This window comes from Vipera berus (genome assembly GCF_964194415.1).
Source record: "Vipera berus genome assembly, chromosome: 1".
Classification (NCBI taxonomy): Eukaryota; Metazoa; Chordata; class Lepidosauria; order Squamata; family Viperidae; genus Vipera; species Vipera berus.
The window spans coordinates 5,753,518-5,777,720 of record NC_138202.1 but is presented as its reverse complement, the minus strand read 5'-3'; the positions used below and the strand labels follow the sequence as shown (position 1 = coordinate 5,777,720).

At 48.6% G+C, this 24,203-nt stretch overlaps 1 protein-coding gene across 4 annotated transcripts in view; it reads left to right on the top strand.

Moving 5' to 3' along the window:
• The window catches only part of DPP9 (dipeptidyl peptidase 9), a 55,693-nt gene extending 35,061 nt beyond the window's left edge, over nt 1-20,632 (top strand). For 2 of the 4 annotated variants that reach the window (XM_081320954.1, XM_081320955.1), the window contains exons 13-21: nt 1,632-1,711; nt 3,277-3,429; nt 7,073-7,208; nt 8,712-8,857; nt 11,419-11,565; nt 12,853-13,005; nt 14,703-14,845; nt 15,090-15,201; nt 18,961-20,632. In XM_081320954.1, coding sequence (XP_081177080.1) covers nt 1,632-1,711; nt 3,277-3,429; nt 7,073-7,208; nt 8,712-8,857; nt 11,419-11,565; nt 12,853-13,005; nt 14,703-14,845; nt 15,090-15,201; nt 18,961-19,053 — 1,163 coding nt within the window. In that variant the 3' untranslated portion in view covers nt 19,054-20,632. Of the gene's footprint in view, nt 1-1,631; nt 1,712-1,952; nt 1,998-3,276; nt 3,430-7,072; nt 7,209-8,711; nt 8,858-9,625; nt 9,863-11,418; nt 11,566-12,852; nt 13,006-14,702; nt 14,846-15,089; nt 15,202-18,960 lie in introns of those variants that run through there. The other 2 variants (XM_081320956.1, XM_081320957.1) reach the window with 2 other exon arrangements.
• The last annotated feature ends 3,571 nt before the right edge of the window (nt 20,633-24,203 follow it).

Genomic DNA, 24,203 nt, shown 5'->3' with positions numbered 1-24,203 from the left:
CCCCTCCGCTCGACAGCCCCTCCTCCCTCCCAACCAGAATGTAACAAGTATCCCACAGCCATCCTTCTCCTCCTTCTCCTCTCCACTTAACCCCGCTGCCTTCTTGCACTGATGATGTTACCTACCTGGGTCATGAAACGTCTGCCAAGAAAACAGCTCAGAGAGCACCAGGGATCCCACAGTTGTTCTTCCTCCTCCTCCTCCTCCTCCCCACTAACCCCGCTCCCTTCTTGCACTGATGATGTTACTGATGATGTTATAGGTTTTACATATGAGGTTTCACTTCCCATTCTGTACACGGGCTTTTCTAATCTTCTCACAACATCCGGGTAGTTTTCCCTCCCACCCCCTCTCCAAGCAAAGCAATTAAAGTAACAGGCTGTCTCTTATATTGTCAGTGCAAACAACATGTCAATGTTTGCACCGTTGACAGTTACCTAGCTGGGTCATGAAATGTCTGCAAGAAAAGAAGCAAGTCAGAGAGCACTAAGGACCCACTGTCATTGTCCTCCTCTTCCTCCTCCTCCAACTTCACCCCTTTTTAGCACTGATAACGTTACCTAGCTGAGTCACGAAACGTCTGCAAGAAAACAAGCAAGCTCAGAGGCCACCAAGACAAAATGGGACGTGTTCCCACTTCATTTTAGACCAAAGCATCCTGTCTTGTTGTAAGGACACTCTTGAGGAGGTCACAGAGGGGAAGACGACTGTCCTGGTTCCGATAAATGAGACAGTTTCAAACAAAATGCAAGCATTGTTTATCTAAAAAGTCTTACTAATGAAACGAAACATCGGCACTCGTGGAGGGATGCCAGAATCTGAAATCTCCTCCCCCCCCAAACCCATCGTAACACACACACACACACACACACACACACACACACACACACACAAAATACCCACCCTTATCTACACATCATAAATCACATTATCCAATTAGTTTTACATAGGAGGTTTCACTTCCCATTCTGTATGCAGACTTTTCTAATCTCACAACATTTTATTTTTTATTTTTTATTTATTTTAATTCCATTTATATCCCGCCCTTCTCCGAAGACTCAGGGCGGCTTACAAGCTTAGCAGTAGCCTTCATTCTATGTATATGCCTGCTTATTAGGGCTTTCACACACACACACCCAAGCAGCATTATTACAAAGTCAGCTTAATTGCCCCCAACAATCTGGGTCCTCATTTTACCTACCTCGGAAGGATGGAAGGCTGAGTCAACCTTGAGCCTGGTGGGACTCGAACCTGCACTAATTGCAGGCAGCTGGTGTTACTTAAGGAGGCATTAGCCCACTGCTCCACCAAGGCTCTTTTTAACATCCGGGTAGATTTCCCCCCCCCCCAAAACGAAGCAATTAAAGTAACAGGCTGTCTCTTATATTGTCAGTGCAAAAAACAAGCCAATGTTTGCAGCATTGACAACGACACTCCCAGGTGTTCTGTTCCCTTCCGCTTGGCTTAAGGCAAGGCAGATCCAGAGGTCTCCCTAGGCCGTCGAACGTTTGTTTAGGCACGGGATGACGGAGGCCGTAGCCCAGCAGCTTAGGGCTGGTGCATTGTCCTCACAGCTGATTTCAGGCAGCAGCTGTGGAACTGGAACCACCAGCTCTCTCCTGTCTTTTCAGCTGACTTCAAATGCCCTCTGAAGGAAGAAGTGGCCCTCACGAGTGGAGAATGGGAAGTTTTGGCCCGACACGGATACAAGGTACGAGGTCTTTTGCTCATCTGGCCAAAACGCCATCTCAGCTCTTTGCCATCTCTTCCCTGGTTTCTTGATTTGAGAGTTTCCTACTGCAGGAATCAGAGAGGTGGTTTGGTGTAGTGGGGTTAAGGCACCAGGACAGATACCAGGAGCCTCTGAATTCTAGTTCTGCCTTAGGCAGGAAAGCCAGCTGGGTGACTTTGGGCCAATCATCAGGAGACGGTGAATTCTAATCCTGTCTTAGGCATGAAAGCCAGCTGGGTGACCTTGGGCCAATCACCAGGAGACGGTGAGTTCTAGTTCCACCTCAGGCATGCAAGCCGGCTGGGTGACTTTGGGCCAAACACCAAGAGATGGTGAGTTCTAGTTCCACCTCAGGCGTGAAAGCCGGCTGGGTGACTTTGGGCCAATCACCAGGAGACAATGAGTTCTAGTTCCACCCCAGGCATGCAATCCGGCTGGGTGACTTTGGGCCAATCACCAGGAGACAATGAGTTCTAGTTCCACCTCAGTCATGCAAGCTGGCTGGGTGACTTTGGGCCAGTCACCAGGAGACGGTGAGTTCTAGTCCTGCCTTAGACATGAAAGCCGGCTGGGCCAGTTGCTTTCTCTCAGCCCAAGGAAGGAGGCAATGGCAAATCCCGTTTTTAAAACAACAACAACAACAACCTTGTCAAGACAACTGCAGGGACTTGTTCAGTTAGTCACCAGGAGTCAGAAACCGACTCAAAGTCTCCCACGTACACAGACGCACAAATGCTGTTTTACTTGAGCAGATTTTTCCAACTGGTAAGATCTTCTTTTGCTGAAAAGGTACCCAGGGCAGAACATACTGTTAATTGCAGGATTTATTCATTTACTTAATATGCAGAGTCTGGGATCTTTTTTGCAACTCAAGCTAAGCAAGGAGTGTCTGCAGGTCAGGTTCAAAAAAAAAAAGTCAGAATGATAGCTGTGATCCAAACTGGTTCAGAACTTTAAAGATGGCACCACCGCTCCCATCTTCAACCCTTCTGGGCTGATAACCTTCAAAGTTAAGGGTGTGTAGCTGAAATGAACTCTGATTCTGCCTCTCACAATCCCGACTCTCAAAGCAATTTTCCACGTGCCCTCTGCCCCTCCCACCCTCTCCCACTGTCAAACATGAAACTTTGGCAGCTACATGCTTTTGACTTGCCGTTAGTGGTGTGTCTGTGTGTGTGTGGTGCTTTAGAAGGGTTTAGATGGAGAAATGAAACCTTTACAATTCCTCTGAAGACCGTGGGAGCCTGAAGCCTTTCCAAGAACACTGCAGCGGGTGTGGAGGAGAAGCAGACGGTTCCCATAACAAAGTTTAAATTGTTTACAGAGACTAGATGAGAAGGGGTGTGTGGGTGGGGGGAGGGTTGGCCGGAATAAATTGTTGTTTAATTCTATGAGTTGGTGTCTGGGAACCTGGGAGTTAGTTTCGCTTCGACAGGACCATGCCTTGTATTCAATAAACAGTCAGATTTTCGGAAACAGAACGAACCCGGCGATCGATTTAGATCCTGGAGCTGGACGTTGACGCTTTCTCTTTGTCCCTCCAGATATGGGTGAATGAAGAAACGAAGCTGGTGTATTTCCAGGGCACGAAGGATACCCCGTTGGAACACCATCTCTACGTGGTCAGCTACGAATCTCCTGGCGAGGTCGTGCGACTCACCACCCTGGGCTTCTCCCACAGCTGTTCCATGAGTCAGGTCCGTTTCTGCAGGTCCGAAGGCCGAACTCTTGCAACCAGTCCACCCAGGTTAAAATGAAACCCGCCCCACCCCGCTAGATGTCTGTGGAGTTTCTCAAGTCATCCAGGTTACAGATATCCCAAAGGTGCTTTCCCCCCCCGCCCCCACTTGTCTGAAATGGTATAGGGTTTCCTGCCGGAGCAGGGGGTTGGACTAGATGACCTCCAAGGTCCCTTCCAACTTATTATTATTATTACTTTCTCAAAAGGCAACTGGACTTCCTTGGTTTTTCTTCGAAGACGTTTCAGTCAGAACTGCGGAAGCTTCTCGGCTGAGAGGCGAAAGGTCTTCAAGGAAAAACCAAGAAAGTCCAGTAGTCATTTTTTTGGGGGGGAGGGGGGGAGGAAAAAAAAAAGCAGCTTTTGGGATCATCCTGGTAGGGCTATGCTTCTAGGTGTCCATATTCCTTCCGTGATGTCTTGATAGTCTCTGGTGACTTAAGACTAGCACCGAACGAACTCAAGAGTAGTGTGATGACCCAGGGCACAGCCCAGAGGCGATGGGAGCCAGCTGGCAATTCTAACCGCCCCTTTTAATTGCTCCAAATTTTCCCCAAATGCTCCCACGTTTCTGGCAAGCCTCCAACAAAAAAAGACACAGGCTGCTGCCTCTTCAGCCACCTCTGGCTGCAAGTAGTCTCACATACAGTCTTGGATTAGGAGAGGAATGCGCTCAAGGCCATGGAGATAACAAGGAATGACACATACACCTCATCAGCCTAACGGGTCTGCGTGAATACAAGATGGCCTGAGCAGTTTCCAAAAGAGAGAAGCCAAAATAACAGGGCGAGGTCTTTACACCAGGGCTTTTCTTCTCATAGAATGTTCAGAATGGAGTTCCAGCACCTTTTTTGGATGGAACCTTGTAGGGTAGGCAAGGCGGGTTGTATGACATGTGTGAGTTCCGGCACCTTTTTCTTTTACAAAAAAAGCACTGCTTTAAACATTCAAGCAACCTTGTCAGTCAGTCCAGTGGTCAAGAGTTTCCAGGTTTCCTAGCAGAAGTCACAGAATAAAGAGATCGACAACAACACACAACACTTCGAGGAATGCCCCTCCCCCACAGCGTCCCTTTAAATCTCAGTCTCCAGGTGTGCCTTGTGGAGAGGGGTGGGATGCTCTCCTTCCGAGTAGTTGAGCCTGCCTGCGTTGTCCCCTCCTCCTCTCCACTCTCCGTGCTCTAGTCCAGGGTTTTTCAACCAGTGGTACGGGTACCACCTGTGGTACATTGGCACCTGGCAAGTGGAACGCAACCATCCTAGAAAAGTAGCGGGGGAGGGGAAGGAGCTGAACCGGTGGCAGCACCGCACAAGCCTGAGCGAGAGACAGCTGGAGCTGCAGGGCTGTCAGGGCTCAGCTGAAGCGCCAGGATCAGCGCTTCTTCGGGGCTGTTAGGGCTGAGCGGAAGTGTCAGGATCAGCACCAGGCTCCAGCTGGAGCTCGGCACTGATCCTGGTGCTTCTGCTGCGCCTAGTAGAAGCACCGATCAGCTGGAATGTTGCGGCATCTCCAGGGTCTTGTGATTTACATTTAGATGCTTGGCCACTGATTCATATTTATGACGGTCACAGTATCCCAGGGTCATGTGAAGTCACCAGAACCTGCTGCAACCACCCAGCAGACGGGGGGGGGGGGGAATAAAAACCAAACACCCCCCCACCCCCACTGCCAATCCTCAACAGAAATGCTCACAACGATGAAAACCTCGGGCAGGAGAAAGAACGCCGCCGGGCGGGCAGGCAGGCGTCTTGCTCGGATGTGGCTTCGGGGGGGGGCACTTTTTACAGTGCCATTGTAACTTCGAACAGTCACTAAGCGAACTGTTGTAAGTCGAGGACTACCTGGACTTCATCACTTTTTTCCTTTTTTTTGGTTATTCATTAAGCTTTTGGCACCTTGCTAGGCGACTGGTGGTACTCGGATGTTGCCATATCCCAGGGGTGTCAAACTCAATTTCATTGAGGGCCGCATCAGCATTGCGGTTGCCCTCAGGGGGCCGGGTGGGTATGGCCAGGGTGGGCGTGGCCTACTGGGTGGGCGTGGCTGGAGTGCGTATGGCCTACTGGGTGGGTGTGGCCAGCTCTACATCGTTCGCATCAAGGGTGCCTATGGGGGCCTGGGCAGGAGTGGGACAGATCTGAGGGTCTCTGGCAGGAGGAGGGTCTCTGGGCCAGGGCCAAGGCAGTGGGGGCCGTTCCCTCACTGTTTCCAGGATGGCTTCGTGGGCCGCATGAAACCACTTCGTGGGCCGGATCCGGCCCCTGGGCCTTGTGTTTGACATGTCTGCCATATCCTAAAAGTGGTACAATGGGTGAAAAGGTTGAAAAGCCCTGCGCTAGGATCAGGTGGGGGTGGCCCTTGCTCATCACCTGAGCTCTTGTCTCACCTGTTCCTCCTGTCCCAATCCTGAAGGGCCCTGGCCTGCCTCGGCCTGCTCTTCCCCACATTCCTCTGAAGCCACAGAGGCCTTCTCCCTCGGCCTCCATAGGGTCCAGTTCCAGCTCATTTTCCTCCACAGATCCAGGCTCCGAGGGAGGCATGACGAGTAGCCTCTTAAGTCTCTAACTAAGACTTTCTGGAAGTCTCCCCCAACTTGGAATTATGGGGGCAGAGCAGAAGTGGTCCACTTGTAACATGGCTGGCAATTACAACAAGAAAAAGATTCCGCGCCGGGAGGGGACGCAAAATGGAGGCAGGTTGTTCCACTGGTTAGTTAGAACAATTAACCAGTGGAACAACCTGCCTCCAGAAGCGGTGAATGCTCCAACACTGGAAGTCTTTAAGAAGAGACTGGACAGCCATTTGTCTGAAACGGTATAGGGTTTCCTGCCTGAGCAGAGGGTTGGACTAGATGACCTCCAAGGTCCCTTCCAACTTCTTATTCCCAACTACTATTTAACTGGGGGAAGAGTTTTCCAGATCAACAAAGGGCCCGAATACACCATATTGGAGTCTTCCTCGTTATGGGTCAGCGTCACAACTGGGCCCCCAATTTCTGTTGCTAAGCGAGACCGTTGTTAAGCGAGCTTCGCCCCATTTTGCGTTCCCTCCCTTCGCGGTTGTTAAGCGGATTGCTGCAGCTGTTAATAACACGGCCGTTAAATGAATCTGGCTTCCCCGTTAAGTTAATAACACGGCCGTTAAATGAATCTGGCTTCCCCGTTGACCTCGCCGAAGGGGATCAGATGACCTCGGCACGTTGCAACCCTCGTAAATAATGAGCCGGTTGCCAATTTCGATGCCGTGACCCTAGGAATGCCGCAACGGTCGTAAGTGTGAAAAGTGAGCGCACGTCACTTTTTTTACAGTGCTTTTTGTTTTAGCTTTGGTCACTAAAAGAACTGTTGTAACTTGAGGACTGCCTGTATCCTGACCAGCACATTCTTTCCAGAATAGGCTGACCTATCGCCAGCTACCTGATCCTTTTTTTTTTTTTTGAGTTCAGGCTCCAGGGTATTCTGGGTATTGAAAGTTCTGGGGAATTCTGGGAGTTGAAGTCCAAAGGTCTTCAAAGTCGCCAGGTTTGGAGTCGGCCTGCTTTAGATATTCGGCAGCACGGTCCGGATGCCGAGTGGTCGTCTGATCTTTCTCCTTTCCCGCAGAACTTTGACATGTTCATCAGCCACTACAGTAGCGTCAGGACCCCTCCCTGTGTGCACGTTTACAAGCTCAGCGGCTCCGACGAAGACCCCCTCCACAAGCAGCCAAAGTTTTGGGCCAGCATGATGGAAGCTGCCAGTGAGTAAAATCGGGCCGGGCGTCTGAATTCAGCCACGGGCACCGCGGTTGGGCCAGCCACACACACAGGTGGCCAAGCTCTGCCTTGAGATCTTAGGAAGAAGGGGTGGGCTGACTTTTCTCTGTGGAACCGGGGGGCGAGGTGGGGTGGGAGAGAGTTTGGGATCGGCTGGTTCTGCCCCACCCTTCGTTCTCGACGGAGATGCATGAATTAATTTATTAAATATATATTGCCACCCAACTCGGACGTCGGTGACTCTGGCTTAGAAAATCAGCACATAAAACCCCCATCTCTCTCTCTGTGTGTCTCTCTGTCTATCTATCTCTGTCTCTGTGTATCTCTCTCTCTCTCTCTCTCTCTCTCTCTATCTATCTATCTATCTATCTCTCTCTCTCTCTCTCTCTCTCTCTATCTATCTCTGTGTGTGTGTCTCTGTCTATCTATCTCTGTCTCTGTGTATCTCTTTCTCTCTCTCTCTCTCTGTCTATCTCTCTCTGTCTCTGTGTATCTCTCTCTCTCTCTCTGTCTCTGTATCTGTTTCTCTCTCTCTGTCTCTCTGTGTGTCTCTGTGTCTCTCACTGTCTGTTGTCGGTGTCTGTGTCTCTGTCTGTCTATGTCTCTGTTTCTTGTCTCTTGCTCTGTGTTTCTGTCTCACTGTCTCTGTCTTGTCTGTCTGTCTGTCTGTCTATGTTTGTCTCTTTCTCTGTCTGTATCTGTCTGTTTCTTGTCTCGCTCTGTGTTTCTGTCTCTCTCTCACTGTCTCTGTCTTGTCTGTCTCTGTGTCTATCTCTGTTTCTTCTCTGTGTGTCTCTGTCTCTCACTGTCTGTCTTGTCTGTCTCTTGTCTGTTTTTCTCTGTCTCTGTGTATCTCTGTTTCTCTCTTGTCTCTGTCTCTGTGTCTATCTCTGTCTCTGTCTCTCTGTGTATCTCTGTTTCTCTGTTGTCTCTGTCTCTCACTCTGTCTCTCGCTCTGTCTCTCTCTCTTGCTCTGTCTCTCACTGTCTGTCTTGTCTGTCTCTGTGTCTATCTCTCTCTGTCTCTGTGTGTCTGTCTGTGTCTCTCACTGTCTCTGTCTTGTCTGTCTCTGTGTGTTTGTCTCTGTCTGTGTCTCTCTTTGTCTCTGTCTCTGTCTGTCTGTCTGTCTCTCTCTCTTTTATACACACACAAACCCTGTGACAGCAACGAAACAAATCAGCCACTCGATGGATGCCACTTACGTCAACCTGGGGCTCGCTGCCAAAACCGTGTTTTGGGGGCCTTATAGAAAAGCAGCAGCACGCAGGCCATCCCTAGTTCAGGGGAACAATGTTTCATGAGGAAGGGGCCAACCCCCACCCCACCCCGAAGGCCGTTTCCCTTTTCCATGAGCTGTTTTACACAGGACCGTTCCCAGAGACACCTGGCGGGAGGACCGGACCATCTTGGCTGGTGAGGAGGGGGCGCCGCATGAGCACGACTGGCGTGACTCCCGCCCCGCCCCCTCTGCTTCCCGTGTTTTGCAGGCTGTCCTGCTGATTACGTCCCCCCCGAGATCTTTCATTTCCGCACGCAGTCCGACGTCGAACTCTACGGGATGGTGTACAAGCCGCACGACCTCCAGCCCGGGAAGAAGCACCCCACGGTGCTCTTTGTCTACGGGGGGCCTCAGGTAAGCCGGTCCCGGTGGGCAGGAGGACAGGCCACCAAACACAGGCGGTCCTCGACTTACGACTGCAGTTGAGCCCAAACTTTCTCTTGAGTAATCGAGACGGTTCTCAAGGGAGCTTTGTCCCATTCTGCGACTTTTCTTGCCACGCCTGTCAAGTGAATCGCTGCAGTTGTTAAGTGAATCGTGAGATCCGGTTTCCCCCATTGCTTGTCAGAAGGTCGCAAAAGGGGACCACGTGACACACACCCCCAGGGCACTGCGACTGTCGTGAATACGAGTCAGTTGCCTAGCGTCTGAATTTTGATTCTTCCTCCCGTGACTGCAGGGATGCTGCGACAGTCGTAAGTATGAAAAACAGTCCTGAGTTGCATTTTTTTAGTGCCATTATAATTTCAAACAAGTCACTAAGCGAACGTTTGTTAAGTCAAGTCCTCGCGTTACAACCATCCATTTAGTGACTCTTCAAAGTTACAAGCGAAAAAAGCGACTTGTGACCGTTTTTCACACTTAACAACCGTCACATCACCCCCAGGGTGACGTGATCAACATTCGGATGCTTGGCAAGTGGTTCGTAATAACGACGGTTGCAGTGTCTTGGGGGACGGTCACACGATCCGCTTTCACAACCTTCTGCCAAGCAAAGTCAATTGGGCAATCCAGATTCACTTCACAACTGTGTTACTAACTTCACAAATGCAACGATACACTTAAACAACCGCAACCAGATAAATGGGGCAAAACTCACTTAACCAGTGTTGTCCTCCGCAGCATCCCTTTTGGGTTCAATTGTGGTCGTAACTTCGAGGAATACGTGTATTCTCAGAAGTTCCCTCCAGGATCAAAGTTCAAAAACCTCCAGCTTCTTCCTGTGTTGCTTCTTCAGAGCCTTCATGCTTCCAACAGATGAAACTCTTCCAAGAACTTCAAGGCATTGTTTACCTTAAAGAATCTTTATTTGAGTAGCACAACCTCGGCACTTACACAGTGGAAGCCAAAATCTGAATCCCCCTCTCCCAGCGCACAGTATCAAAGCACAATTCCCTCCTCCAATTCACAGTCATAAATCACATTCTCCAATTAGTTTGAAATGTGGGCTTTCCCACCAGCCCGCCAATACTTATCATCTCTTATTTCAGTAACCTTGGTTCTCACAGTATTGTTATGTCTAGCTAAACTCTCGTGCACATTCCTTCTCTCCCCCCCCCCCAGTATCATCTAATTCTAACTCTTAACTCTAAGAGTAAAAAACAAGAAGGAAATGGGTGGCAACTCCATATGTCGTCAAAGCAAAAACATCCGATGTTAGCAGCATTGACACCTTGGTTCAGAAAGCAAGAAAATTGCCTTTGAGGGCGGAGGTTGGTTCTCCAACCTGGTGGGTTGGTTTCCCAATGTTTTGTTCCCAGGCGAGGTACACGTCCTCGGCGGAGTTTAGGGGATGTCGGTGTTCTCCTGTATGTAGGGGCTTTGTCAAATGAAGAACACCGACGGCGTCATCCCCTAAATCAAGAGTTCCCCAACCTTTCAGAGTTGGCGACCTGGAGCAGGGGAGAGGAGGGAAAATAGAGATGGTTTTGTGCATAGTAAGTGCACGCGCGCTTGAACACCTGTTGCTCACATGAGCGAGGCCGTAAGCGCTCGCACAAGTGGGGCCACTGATTCTTGCGACCCTCGCACAAGTAGGGCTGCTAACGCCCATAACACTCGAACAAGTGGAGCCGCAAACAACCGTGACTCACACGGGTGGGGCCGCGAACAGCAGCAACGCTCACAAGTGGGGCCGCGAACACCCACGATGCTTGCACGAGTGGGGCTGCGAACACCAGCAACGCTCGCACAAACGGGGCCGCGAACACCCACGGCGCTCGGACGAGCGGGGCCGTGAATACCCGTGACGCACGAGCGCGGCTGTGCACACAGGCGCCTAAGCATGCACTGGCCCAGTGGCCAATATGTCGCAGCCCAGGAGTGGGCCATGGCCCACAGGTTGCCCTAAAAATCTTGCTGAAGGGGTCACCTAGCCCGGTAACGAAACGTTCGAAAACCAACCCACCAATTCGGCAGAACCAATCTTTCGCCCTCGTCCCGCAATCGAGCTGCAGATATTCGCCACTGTTGCAAAATGGCCTTTGCTACCTTGGCGACGTTTTCAAAATGCCTTGGTGGAGCAGTGGGCTAATGCCTCCTTAAGTAACACCAGCTGCCTGCAATTAGTGCAGGTTCGAGTCCCACCAGGCTCAAGGTTGACTCAGCCTTCCATCCTTCCGAGGTAGGTAAAATGAGGACCCAGATCGTTGGGGGCAATTAAGCTGACTTTGTAAAAATGCCGCTTGGGGGGGGGGGCGAAAGCCCTAATAAGCAGGCATATACATAGAATGAAGGCTATTGCTAAGCACATTGATTTGTGCTTTAGATTGTAAGTCGCCCTGAGTCTTCGGAGAAGGGCGGGATATAAATGGGATTTAAAAAAAATCAGGATCCCTCAAAAAGCTGCTTCCCTTACAAATGGGTGCCTTGTTTCTCTCCCCCCCCCCCCGCTTTTTCCTCTGCTCGTCTCCTAGGTCCAACTAGTGAATAATTCGTTCAAAGGGATCAAGTACCTGCGGTTGAACACGCTGGCGTCCCTCGGCTACGCTGTGGTGGTCATAGACGGGCGAGGCTCATGCCAGAGAGGCCTTAAATTTGAGGGAGCTCTTAAGAACCAGATGGTGAGTTCTCGTCCTCTTATCTCCAGGTGGTGGATCTGGCCTTTTGTTTTGCAGTTCAGATGGGTAAAATGTTATATTGTTGTCATACCAGCATGTGTTACGTTGTCATATTGATTGCGCGATCAAGATCACGCGAAGTGTTAATACCACTTTACAAGGCCTTGGTAAGGCCACATTTGGAATACGGCATCTAGTTTTGGTCACCACGATGTAAAAAAGATGTTGAGACTCTAGAAAGGGTGCAGAGAAGAGCAACAAAGATGATTGGGACTGGAGGCTAAAACATAAGGAACGGTTGCTGGAATTGGGTATGTGTAGTTTAATGAAGAGAAGAGTGAGGGGTGACATGATAGCAGCCTTCCAATATCCCAGGGGTTGCCCCAAAGAAGAGGGAGTCAATGGAACCGCATCCACATGGAGGGAAGTGTGTAGTGGGGTGCCCCAGGGCTCTGTTCTGGGCCCAGTGCTCTTCATCTTCATCAACGATTTGGATGAGGGGATAGATGGGGAACTCATCAAATTTGTAGACGACACCAAGCTGGCAGGAATAGCCAACACTCCAGAAGACAGGCTTAAGATACAGGAGGATCTGGACAGACTAGAACATAGGGCGCTATCTAACAAAATGAAATTCAATAGTGAAAAAAGTAAGGTTCTACATTTAGGCAGGAAAAATCAAATGCACAGGTATAGTATAGGTGCTACCTTGCTCAATACTAATAACTGTGAGATGGATCTCGGAGTCCTAGTGGACAATCACTTAAATATGAGCCAGCCGTGTGCTTGCAACTGCCAAAAAAAGTCAACACAGTTCTAGGCTGCATTAACAGAGGGATAGAATCAAGATCACGTGAAGTATTAATACCACTTTACAATGCCTTGGTAAGGCCACACCTGGAATACTGCATCCAGTTTTGCTCACCACGATGTAAAAAAGATGTTGAGACTTTAGAAAGAGTACAGAGAAGAGCAACAAAGAGGATCAGGGGACTGGAGGCTAAAACATATAAGGAACGGTTGCTGGAATTGGGCAGCTGAATCCCACCACTGCCTCCATTGATTTTTGCTCGATGGCTGTCAGAAAATGAAAGAAAGAAAGAAAGAAAAAAAGATGTTGATAGATTAAAAATTGTTCCAAAATACCCTTTCCTTGCCTTGTATATACGCCTCTCGGTATAGTTTCCCGCTTTAGCGTGAGGTTGGACTAGAAGACCTTCAGGGTCCCTTCCAACTCCTGTTATCCTGTTATTCTTTCTTTCTTTTTTCTCTCTCTGCCATCTTCTTCAGGGCCAGGTGGAGATCGAGGACCAGGTTGAAGGTTTACATTACGTCGCGGAGAAATACGGGTTCATCGACCTCAGCCGCGTTGCCATCCATGGCTGGTCGTACGGAGGTTTCCTTTCTCTTGTGGGGCTGATTTACAAGCCCCATGTTTTCAAGGTGAGCCTTCCAGGCTGGCTGAGCCCCGCTCAAAAGGTAAAAGTTTGCCCCATCCAGCCGTGTCCGACTCTAGGGGCTGGTGGCCCATCTCCGTGTCCTAGCCGAGGGAGCCAGTGCTGTCCAAAGACATTTTCCGTGGTCATTCCACGGTTGCTGGAATTGGGTATATGTCTAGTCTAATGAAGAGAAGGACCAGAGGTGTCATGATGGCAGTGTTCCAGTATCTCAGGGGCCTGCCCCAAAGAAGCGGGAGTCAAGCTGTTCTCCAAGGCACCTGAAAGCAGGACAAGAAGCAACAGGTGGAAACTAATCAAGGAGAGAAGCAACCTAGAACTAAGGAGAAACTTCCTGACAGTTAGAACAATTAATCAGTGGAACAACCTGCCTCCAGAAGCTGATTGTTTTAACTTTCACAAAATTTCTCCTTAGTTCCAGGTTGCTTCTCTCCTTGCTTTTTTAAGAAGAGACTGGACAACCATTTCTCTGGAATGGCATTTTTCCTGCCTGAGCAGGGGGTTGGACTAGATGACCTCCAAGGTCCCTTCCAACTCTGTTATCCTATTCTACTCTGTGTTCTGTTCTGTTTATTCTGTTCTGTATTCTGTTCTATGTTCTATTCTGTTCTATATTCTGTTCTGTTCTATGTTCTGTTCTATGTTCTATTCTATGTTCTGTTCTATGTTCTTTCTATTCTATATTCTGTTCTGTTCTATGTTCTATTCTGTTCTATATTCTGTTCTTTTCCATTCTGTTCTATATTCTGTTCTGTTTGGTTCTATTCTACTCTGCTCTGCTCTGCACCTATTCCTGTTCCATTCCTGTGGCCGGCATGGCTATACACGCCAAGGCGCACAGAACGCTGTTGCCTTCCCATCGAAGTGCTAGCTATTTTATCTACTCGCATTTTGCATGCTTTCTTTTTTATCAAGGGGAATAAAAAAAACACCAGAGAAACATACACCCAGTGGATGGAATTAGCAAGGATGGCTAAATTGACTGTTTTGATAAAAGAAAAGAATATCAGTACTTTTGTTTCTACTTGGAAACCACTTCTGAACTTTGTGCTTGAGGTGGAAAAAAAAAGGACACCATGATTATGGGTTTTATTTATAAGATTGATTTGTTGATACGGAAACGGCTAGTTCATATTACTATAGAAATGTAAAAAGTTGAGATTCAATCTCAGCGCCTTTTTTTACTGCAACAGAGGGAGTCGGAAGTCAACGCCTTTTTTTTTTCTCCTTCCCCTCTTTTTTTTCTCCCTTTCCTTATCGTTGTTCCTTACTATTTGCTTTTGTGTCTTTGTATTTTATCTTACAACTGAACAAAAATTAAAAAGTTTATTTAAAAAAAGACAAATCATAACATCCAACAGAAACAACAACAGCAACAAAATTGTGTTCAAAAAAAAGGGGGGGGGGGGTTTGAGAGAAAACGAAACGACCCAAACATCCAACGTTAAACATAAAAGGAAAAGGAAAAAAAAAAATCCACCCTAGCTGGATGCTAGAAAAAAAACTAAAAAAAAAAAACCACCTGATAAATTCTCCCCTCTTTACGTAATGCAAATTACTCATCCGTGAATTTTACCAAACAGTTTTGGTGTTTGGCCAGACGTGTGCAGCAAGTAAAACTGGTCGTGTGTATGTTTTGAAGCCAGAAGACTCGGCTCTAGATTTATCTGATTTCGCTCGTAGGTCGCCATAGCAGGAGCTCCGGTCACGGTCTGGATGGCTTACGATACCGGCTACACGGAGCGGTACATGGACGTCCCGGAGAACAACCAGCCAGGCTACGAAGCGGGCTCAGTGGCCCTGCATGTCGAGAAACTCCCCAATGAGTGAGTATTATGGGATATCAGGTGGGGTGGGAGGCGTAGAGGAAAGGGTATAAGGGCGAGGCCCCCTGAACAAGATTCATGGTATCATCACTTGACTACGAGCCAGCAGTGTTAGTAAAGTACGTTTTGGGCTAATCATGGGCCAGGAGTCTTTTCTTTCCTAACTTGATCAAGTAGGGACGGTTGACACTTATACCCTGGATCATTTCTCTCTCTCTCTCTGTGTCTCTTCTCTACTTCCCAGGCCCAACCGCTTGCTGATTCTCCACGGGTTTCTGGATGAAAACGTGCACTTTTTCCATACCAGCTTCTTGATCTCCCAGCTAATCCGGGCTGGGAAACCGTATCAGCTACAGGTAAGTAAGAGTGCTGGAAATGAGACGGGCATGTGCTGCCCGCTGGGATCAGAGGAGAATTGCAGCTGGTAAGGTGCAGCCCTCTGCCAGCTAAGCTACTGGTATTTTTCCTTCCTTCCTTCCTTCCTTCCTTCCTTCCTTCCTTCCTTCCTTCCTTCCTTCCTTCCTTCCTTCGAAGGGAGGGGATGTTGCAGAAAGGGAGGGGGGAGGAGGAAGACGACCATGGCAACGACTGTGGGGTCCTTGGTGCTCTCTGAGCTTGGTTGTTTTCTTGCAGACATTTCATGACCCAACCGGGTAACATTATCAGTGCTTCGAGGGGGAGATTCTGTCTGCTTATGTACAAGGCTCACCAGACGTGCCCTATCCTTGTTGTTTTTGGGGATTCCTTGTTTGGGCTGTCCTTTACTGTTATCTCAGTTGCTAGCGCAAGCCACAGGCACAAAGCGAAACGCCACTTCTTCCTAGCAGGGATGGTGTCACCTAATGAACTGAAGCCCACAGGTCTTAAGCTTGCCCGATTAGCAAACACTGCCTTAAGAAAGGCCTAGGTTCACGGTTCCTAAACGGAAAAGAATTTACGAGCTGGAATTCCCCCATCGCTTTCACGTTTCCCCTTGATAAATCTCGCTCAAGGAAACTTTGCGAAATTCATGAGCGGGAAAAGGACGGTTACCAAAACGGACGTGGCTCTTTTAGCATTGATCGGCCTCTAAGCGGGTTACAGAGTCAGCATTTACACACACACACACACACACACACACACACACAAAATCTGGGTCTTCCTTTTACCAACCTTGGAAGGATAGAAGGCTGAGCCAACCTTGAGCCCCTCAGGATCGAACTGCTGGCACTGGGCAGAGTGAGCCTGCAATGTTGCATTCTAACCACTGCACCACCACGGCTCGGCACCATCAAACTTTTGGCCTATCCCACAGGTCTGCAACCCACGGCTCCGGAGCCGCATGCGGCTCTTTCAGCCGTCTCCTGCGGCTCCCAGTCCTCTGCCATGTGCAGTCCCAAAAAAAAAGTGGGACTAAAAAAGTTCAACCAATCAATTCAAATATGCAGGGTAGGTGCATATCTCGCCTTGGCTCCACTCTTTAGTCAAACCCTGTTCTGCACATTCGCGCATGTACACACATGCGCACACATTTTTTGCGGCTCCCAGTTTTTCCTTTTGTGAGGAAACCGGTTCCGAGTGGCTCTTTCACTGTTTCAGGTTGCTGACCCCTGGCCTATCCGTTGATCCATTCATTGCCTTGCATCATCTCCTTGCCTCCAGAACCTACTCTGGAATTGAGGTCCACGCATCTTAAAGTTGCTAAAGTTGGGAAACACTTGTGTAGAATGTGAAAATGAAGCGTTGGTGGTGTCTTAGCTACGGCAGACCTGTCACAATAAGGGTGTCTGTGTGTGTGTGTTGTCCCAGGATGTCCAACATGACTGGAGCACCCTGCAATCCCTTTGGTGGCATCCCAAAGCCGTGGTGGCACAGTGACTACAAGGGAAGGAAAGGGAATGGAATAGAGAATGGAATGGAATAAGGAATGGAAGAATAGAATAGAAATAGAAATGAAATGGAATGGAATAGAAAGAGAAGTAGAATGGAATGGAATAAGGAATGGAAGAATGGAATGGAAGAATAGAATAAGGAATGGAAGAATAGAAAGAATGGAATGGAATAAGGAATGGAAGAATAGAATAGAAATAGAAATGAAATGAAATGGAATAGAAAGAGAAATAGAATGGAATGGAATAAGGAATGGAAGAATGGAATGGAAGAATAGAATAAGGAATGGAAGAATAGAAAGAATGGAATGGAATAAGGAATGGAAGAATGGAATAGGAATAAAGTACAATAAGGAATTGAATAGAATAGGAATAGAATAGAATAAGGAATGGAAGAATAGAATAGGAATAAAATACAATAAGGAATTGAAGAATAGAATAGGAATAGAATAGAATAAGGAATGGAAGAATAGAAAGAATGGAATGGAATAAGGAATAGGAATAGAATGGAATAGAAATAGAATAGAATGGAATGGAATGGATTAAAGAATGGAAGACTAGAATAGGAATAGAATAGAATAGAATAAAATATGGAAGAATAGAAAGAAAGAATAGAATAGATATTGGAATATAGAATGGAATGGAATGGAATAGGAGCTGGAAGGGACCTTGGAGGTCTTCTAGTCCAGCCAAGCAAAAGAACCAATACCGTCTCAGACAGGCGACTGTCTAATCTCTTCTTAAAAATCTCCACTGATGGAGCATTTCGGGCTGACTCTGCCGACTACCAACCGTTCAAATCTCACCAGCTCCAGGTCGGCTCAGCCTTCCATCCTTCCAAGGTCGGTAAAAGGAAGACTCCCAATTGCTTGGGGGCAAACAAGGCTGACTCCGTAAACTACTTCGTAAACTGCTTCGAGAGGGCTGTGAAGCGGTCTGCGAGCCTAAGTGCTCTTGCTAAGGGCTATCCCAGGCTGGGAGATCTTAGGATCCCAGCAGCTGGAGAAGAGATCGGTTCCAGCACGGGACAACCCATGCTAGATCGATGATTAAAGGGGCTGAGAGGTGGCAAGGATAGATAAAAGGGATGGGGGTTTCTCCCTGTGGCTTTGGTTGTCCCTTCCCCCCCCCCCCCGCCCTCCTGCAGCTAGGTCCAAGGGCAGGGGTCTTCAAACTTGGCCCTTTTACGACTTGCGGACTTCAACTCCCAGAATTCCTCAGCCGGGCAACCATTTGTATAGCAGGGGTAGGCAACCTCGACTCTTTTATGACTTGCGGACTTCAACTCCCAGAATTCCTGAGCCAGCCACGCTGAGGGGAAAGGGAGAGGTTTCCAAGCTGAGCCATGCTGGCTGAGGAATTCTGGGAGATGAAGTCCACGGATCATAAGAGATGCCAAGGTTGGCCTAGCCCAGGGGTAGGCAAGCTTGGCTCTTTTATGACTCGTGGACTTCCAACTCCCAGAATTCCTGAGCCAGCCATGCTGAGGGGAAATGGAGAGGTTTCCAAGCTGAGCCATGGCTGGCTCAGGAATTCTGAGAGTTGAACTCCACAAGTTATGAAGGGGCCAAAGTTTCCCACATGCTGGCTGAGGAATTCTGGGAGTTGAAGTCCACGAGTCATAAGAGAGCCAAGGTTGCCTACCCCTGGCCTAGGCCGCTTTATGACTTGCGGACTTCAACTCCCAGAATTCCTGAGCCAGCCAGGCTGAGGGGAAAGGGAGGGGTTTCCAAGTTGAGCCATGCCGGCTCAGGAATTCTGGGAGTTGAAGTCCACCAGTCATAAAAGAGCCAAGGTTGCCCACCCCTGCTATAGACCAACTCTACATCCGGTGGAATTACTTGTTTGTACTTTTAGAGGAGGGGTCTCCAAACGTGGCCCTTTTATGACTTGTGGACTTCAACGCTGGCTGAGGAATTCTGGGAGTTGAAGTCCACAAGTCGTAAAAGGCCCCAGTTTGAAGACCCCTGTCCTAATGGAACACAGGCTGTCAGAAACACAGCACAGGTGGTCCTCAACTTGCAAGCACGGCCGAGCCCCAAGTTTCTGTCGCTAAGCGAGACGTTCGTTGAGTTTTGCCCCGTTTTTTTTTACGACCTTTCTTGCCAATTCCTGGCTGAAGGAATTCGGGGAGCTGGAAGCCCGCAAGTCGTACAAGGGCCCAGTTTGAAGACCCTGCCCCCAAGGGGACCCCCGCCCTCCTCCGTGTCTGATTCTTAACCCCTTCTCTTCCCTCTCCCCCCGCAGATCTATCCCAACGAGCGACACAGTATTCGTTGCCCTGAGTCCGGGGAGCACTACGAAATCACGCTGCTGCACTTTCTTCAAGAATACCTCTGAGACGGGGGGGGCGGACGAGCCCTCCCCTCCTGCTCTCCCCCTCCCCTCGCCGTGGACGCCAACATGGTTCCCCCCGTCTCTGCTCCTCGCTGCTTCTTTTCAGCCACGGGGCAGCCTTCGAACGCAGAGCCCCAAAACCCGCCTCGGGGTGGGCTGGTGGATGCGGCGGCACGCCTCTCCTTGCGCTGCTTTCCAGATGGCGCAGCTCTAAATCTTGGTTTTTTCTCTCCCCCTCCCCTCAGCCTCTCTTAGGGCTTTTTCTTATTTTATCCCCCGAAAGTCACCCCCGAATCTCCCCAGTATTTGCTGCTACTTTCTTTGTGCTGGAAATAAAAGACGGGCAGTTTTCCCTTCACACACACACCCCATCCCACCTCACCCTTTGGACTGTCTGCCTGTCTCTCTCTCTCTACTCGCTAGAGTTCTCTGTTGTGTCTCCACCAGCCTGACCCTCTCCCCATACTCCCACTTTCCACCTTGTTGCTGGCTTGGCTCCCCGCCCCCTCCTCCTCCTCCTCCTCCCCCCCACTTCGGATGCGGGAGACCCATTTCCTGACTTTTGGTGGGCTCGGCTGCGGGGAAAGAGGAGAAAAGGGAAATTGACTGGAAGAGGAACTGGGGGGGCGTTGCGAGGGGTCTCTATTTATAAGCATGTGGTGCTGCTGTCTCTCGGATTGCCCCCTCCCTCCCCGCCCCATCCTTTCCCCCACTTACCCACCCCCAACCCCCCTCCCCAGCATGTTTGAAAAGTGCAAGCCACCCTCGTTTCCCTATCCGGGGAACCAGGCATAACGGTGGCTTGAGTTTGCTTTGGGGATTGGTTTTTTTTTTCCCTCTCTTTTCTCCCCCCCCCCCGCTTTTCTTTAACAAAATTAACTTTTCTTTAGCCTTGTGAGTTTATTTATGGAAGTCTTTTTTTTTTTGGTTTCGTTTCGTTTTCCCCTCTTTCTGGTCGTGTCCCGATCTCCCTCCTGTCTCGTCTCTGCATCCTGCCATTGAGGGAGGGTCCCCCCCCTTGCACCGCCCCCCCCCCGGTAAGGTAGGAATTGCTTCAGTTCTCTGCCGGTCAGCGACTGTATTTTTTGGGGAGGGGGGGTGTCTCCCCACCACCCGCCCCCAATCTTCCTGCGGATGTCGCTTGTTCGTTCGCTTTGCGGTCGCCCTCCGCCCTACGGCTCCCCGATGCACCCAGCTCAGCATTCACATCAGTCCGGGAAGAGATCCGGGGTCTTCGCTTGGCGTTGCCCCATCCGGAGAAACCTGCCCTGGCTTGCTTCCTGGGCTACCCACCCACCCACCCACCCCGGCCCGGCTGTCTGCTTCTGCTTCCCCCTGGGTGGGGTGAAATGGAAAAAGAGCAAGGGAACGTCAACCAGCCCACGGAAAGAAGAAGAAAAAAAAAAGAAAATCCCAACCACACAAACACACCACGCAAAAAACAACTCTCCTCCTTTCTCTCCCCCCCTCCCCCCCGGTATCTTTAAGTGCGTATTATGAAAAGAAAATATTTTTATGGATTCTTATTCTTTTATAATTATGAGTGGTAAGATGTAGTGACTCATTAAACTATTGGAACGAGGCATACGGGTTGCTGCCCGCCTGGTGTGACCTTTCTTTTTTCTCTCTTTTTTTAACCTGTTTTTTTTTCTTATTTATTTATTTTTCTTTTTTTTCCAATTTGCAGAATCGCCCACTTGGGAATTAATGAGCTAATAATTGGGGGGGGGCTGGTTTTTTTCTTCCCTAGTCTTTTGACTCCGTTGGGAATGCGGGAACGAGGAAGAACCACGGCTGGTCGCCCCCTCGACTTAACGACCGCAAAGAATTTCTGTTGCTAAGTGAGAAATTGGTTCAGCGAGGTTTGCCTCATTTTACGACACTTCTTGCCACATTTGTTGGGTTGTTGTTAAGTTAGTCACCCGGTTGTTAAGTGAACCTGGCTTCCCCCATTGACTTTGTTAGAAGGTCACAAGAGGGGAATCACATGACGCTCCCCACCCCCGGGGACACCGCAACCGTCATAGATATGAACCTCTGAATTTTGATCACGTGACCGCGGGGATGCCACAACGGTCGTTAAGTGTGAAAAATAGTCATTTTTCAGTGCTGTTGTAACTTCAAACGGTCACTAAGTGGGCTGTTGTAAGTCGAGGACCACTGTACTTAGAAACCGGATGCTTTCCTTAACTGCTTTAAAGTAGCGTCCCACTTAACAACGGGTCACTTAAGTGACCAGTTGAAGTTACAGCTGCCCGCCCCGTTTACCGTCCTGTGTACATAATTTGCAACGTTTTCTGCCAGGAGCCGGCATTCACTTCCCCATTTGCAGACCCCGGATGCACTTAACGACTGCTGTGTTCATTTTACAACCTCGGAGGGGGGTTCACTTAACGACTCCCCCCTTCCCCCCCCACACACACAAAGTCATAAAACTGGGTGCAGTCCCATGGCGACCGCTTAATGATCAGCACAACATGCAAGTGTCCTTCCTGGCTTCATTACGGTCGTAAGTTGAGGACTGCATTTTCGCCACGGCGGTTTCCGTGTTTCCTTTAGAAGCCTGAAGATCTTTCTAGCCGTCCCTGCTCAAGAACAGGCAAAGCATGCTTAGGTTGAGCTTCTCCCCACAACTGGCCTGTACAAATCCAGACAAACCAAGATGGGATCCTGATTAAGCTATATTTGGCTTTTCAAGCGATGCCACCAGGAATTATGATAACGGCTTCTGAGGTGGAGAGCCGACGCCCTGACCAACGGGACTATTTCGAAACGACTGGAGTCCTGTGACTTGTAAATTTCGTCACTGACAAACCTTGATCAAGACACAAGACTGGTGTTTCTCAAGCTGGGCAGCGTTACGCAGTACAGAATAACAGAATTGGAAGGGACCTCGGAGGTCTTCTAGTCCCACCCGCTGCTCAGGCAGGAAACCCCTCTGCCATTCCAGACAAATGGCTGTCCAGTCTCCTCTTTAAAAAAGGCCTCACGTGTTGGAGCGTTCACAACTTCTCGTGGCAAGCCGTTCCACTGGTGAATTGTTCTCGCTGTCAGGAAATTCCTCCTTAGTTCCAGGTTGCTTATCATCTCCTTGATTAGTTTCCATCCGTTACTTCAGGGGCTTTGGAGAAAAGACGGGAATTCTGGGAATTGAAGTCCACACATTTTAGAAAGTTTGAGGTTGAGAAAACACTGCTTAAGAGAAGAAGAAGGAAAAAAAATTGTGTAGGCCCTTGACTTCTCCACAAGGGAAGTCCAAAATGAGCCAAGAACGTAGGTTGCAAAGAACGGTGCTTCAAATCCAGTTTGTAGTTCGAAATTGTCAACTCGCATTTTCTGTGTCGTCTCAGAAGACAAAATGGCTACTCCTCTCCCCCCCCTCCCATTGATGCTTCTGAATAGCAGAGTTTTATTTCTGGCACCTGATTATTATTATTATTATTTTAAAAAAAGATGCTCAGTTTTTCTCACCTTTTATGATTCTGTACACCCGACACCTCTGGCAAAGCTAGCAGGTGCCTCACAAACTTTGTGGTAGCCTCTGTTAATCTGCAGCTTGCAAAGAGTTTGCAGTTCGGTGGCCTGCGTGGGTGCAAGAAATCAGCGATAAGGTGCATGTGGGAATGCGGGTTTTAACTGGCGAGTGTGTGCTTGTGTGTGTGTCTTTCACTCTTCAGTGCCAAATGGGGGTGTCTACTGATGATAGGCAGTCCTCTGTCTGAAACGCTTTAGATCGGGGGTTTTCAAAGGACAGATTAGTCCTCAGTTTACAACCACACAGTTGAGGCTAAATGGTAGTCCTCAACTTAACAACCATTTGTTTAGTGGCCATTCGCCGGGGTCACGTGATTCCCCCTTTGGCGACCTTCTGCCAAGCAAAGTCTCAGTGGAGAGGCCGGATTCATTTGTGACTCACTGAATGACTGTGCCGATTCACTTCAACAACCGTGACAAGCAAGGTTGTAAAGCAATTAACCAGTGGAACAACCTGCCTCCAGAAGCGGTGAATGCTCCAACACTGGAAGTTTTTAAGAAGAGATTGGACAGCCATTTGTCTGAAATGGTATAGGGTTTCTTCCTGCCTGAGCAGGGGGTTGGACTAGATGACCTCCAAGGTCCCAACATCATCATCATCATCATTATTATTATTATTATTATTATTATTATTATTATTATTATTATTATTATTATTATTATTATTATTATTATTTAATTAATTCATTAAACATGAACCTCAGTCAATTGAACATTCAAATTGACTCGTGCTGATGGTTGACATGGGTTGCTGCTAGCATCCTAGGTATCAACCAGGTATCTCCTTAAAATGTAAGATGTTCTGAGTAGCACAGTTTTTTGTAGCTGTGCTGGAGTTATTGCAGGAAGCTGCAATTTCTTGATGTGTTTTGCAAAGTATATTATTATTATTTATTTATTTATTTATTTATTTATTATTGTTATTAATCATCGCACAGTCAGCCAGATGTTCAGATTGGATTTGGCATTTTTGTCTACCTATCAAGTCTTTACTAAGAGATAGGCAGATGTGGATTTGATGGTGGTATTATTATTATTATTATTATTATTATTATTATTATTATTATTATTATTATTATTATTATTATTATTATTATTATTATTATTATTTTATTGTTGTTGTTATTGGGCAAAACTCAACTTCGCCACCGTCTGAACTTCTGGGTTAACAACGGAAATGCCGCGCTCAGTTGTCGTAACTGGAGGACGACCCGTAGCTCTAAAAAAAAATGGGGTTCTCCCACCTCTTCTGGCAACTGTGAACCCCTCCAGCTTCTCCCTGTCTCTTCTAAAATGGGGTGTATGGCTTTTTTGGGGGGGATGTTTCAGAGCTGGAATGACACAGAGCTCAGCGGCTTTTCCCCTGCTCTGCGTCGGAGGCAGCGTTTCCGACTGTGCAGCCCCCAAAAATTAGCTTGACCTTTTTTCGCCGCAGAGCTGTCCAGGTGACCCTCCTCGTCCTTTTCCCCCCTGCACACCTAGGAAGTCCCGTGCCTTTATTTTTCATGCCTTTCGAACCCAGTTCTCTTCTCTGAGCCTGACGAGAAAGCACAAGCCCTGAGTTCTGGTTCACCGCAAGAAAACCACATCCTCCCTTGCGCTGGAGAGCTACCGGTGGG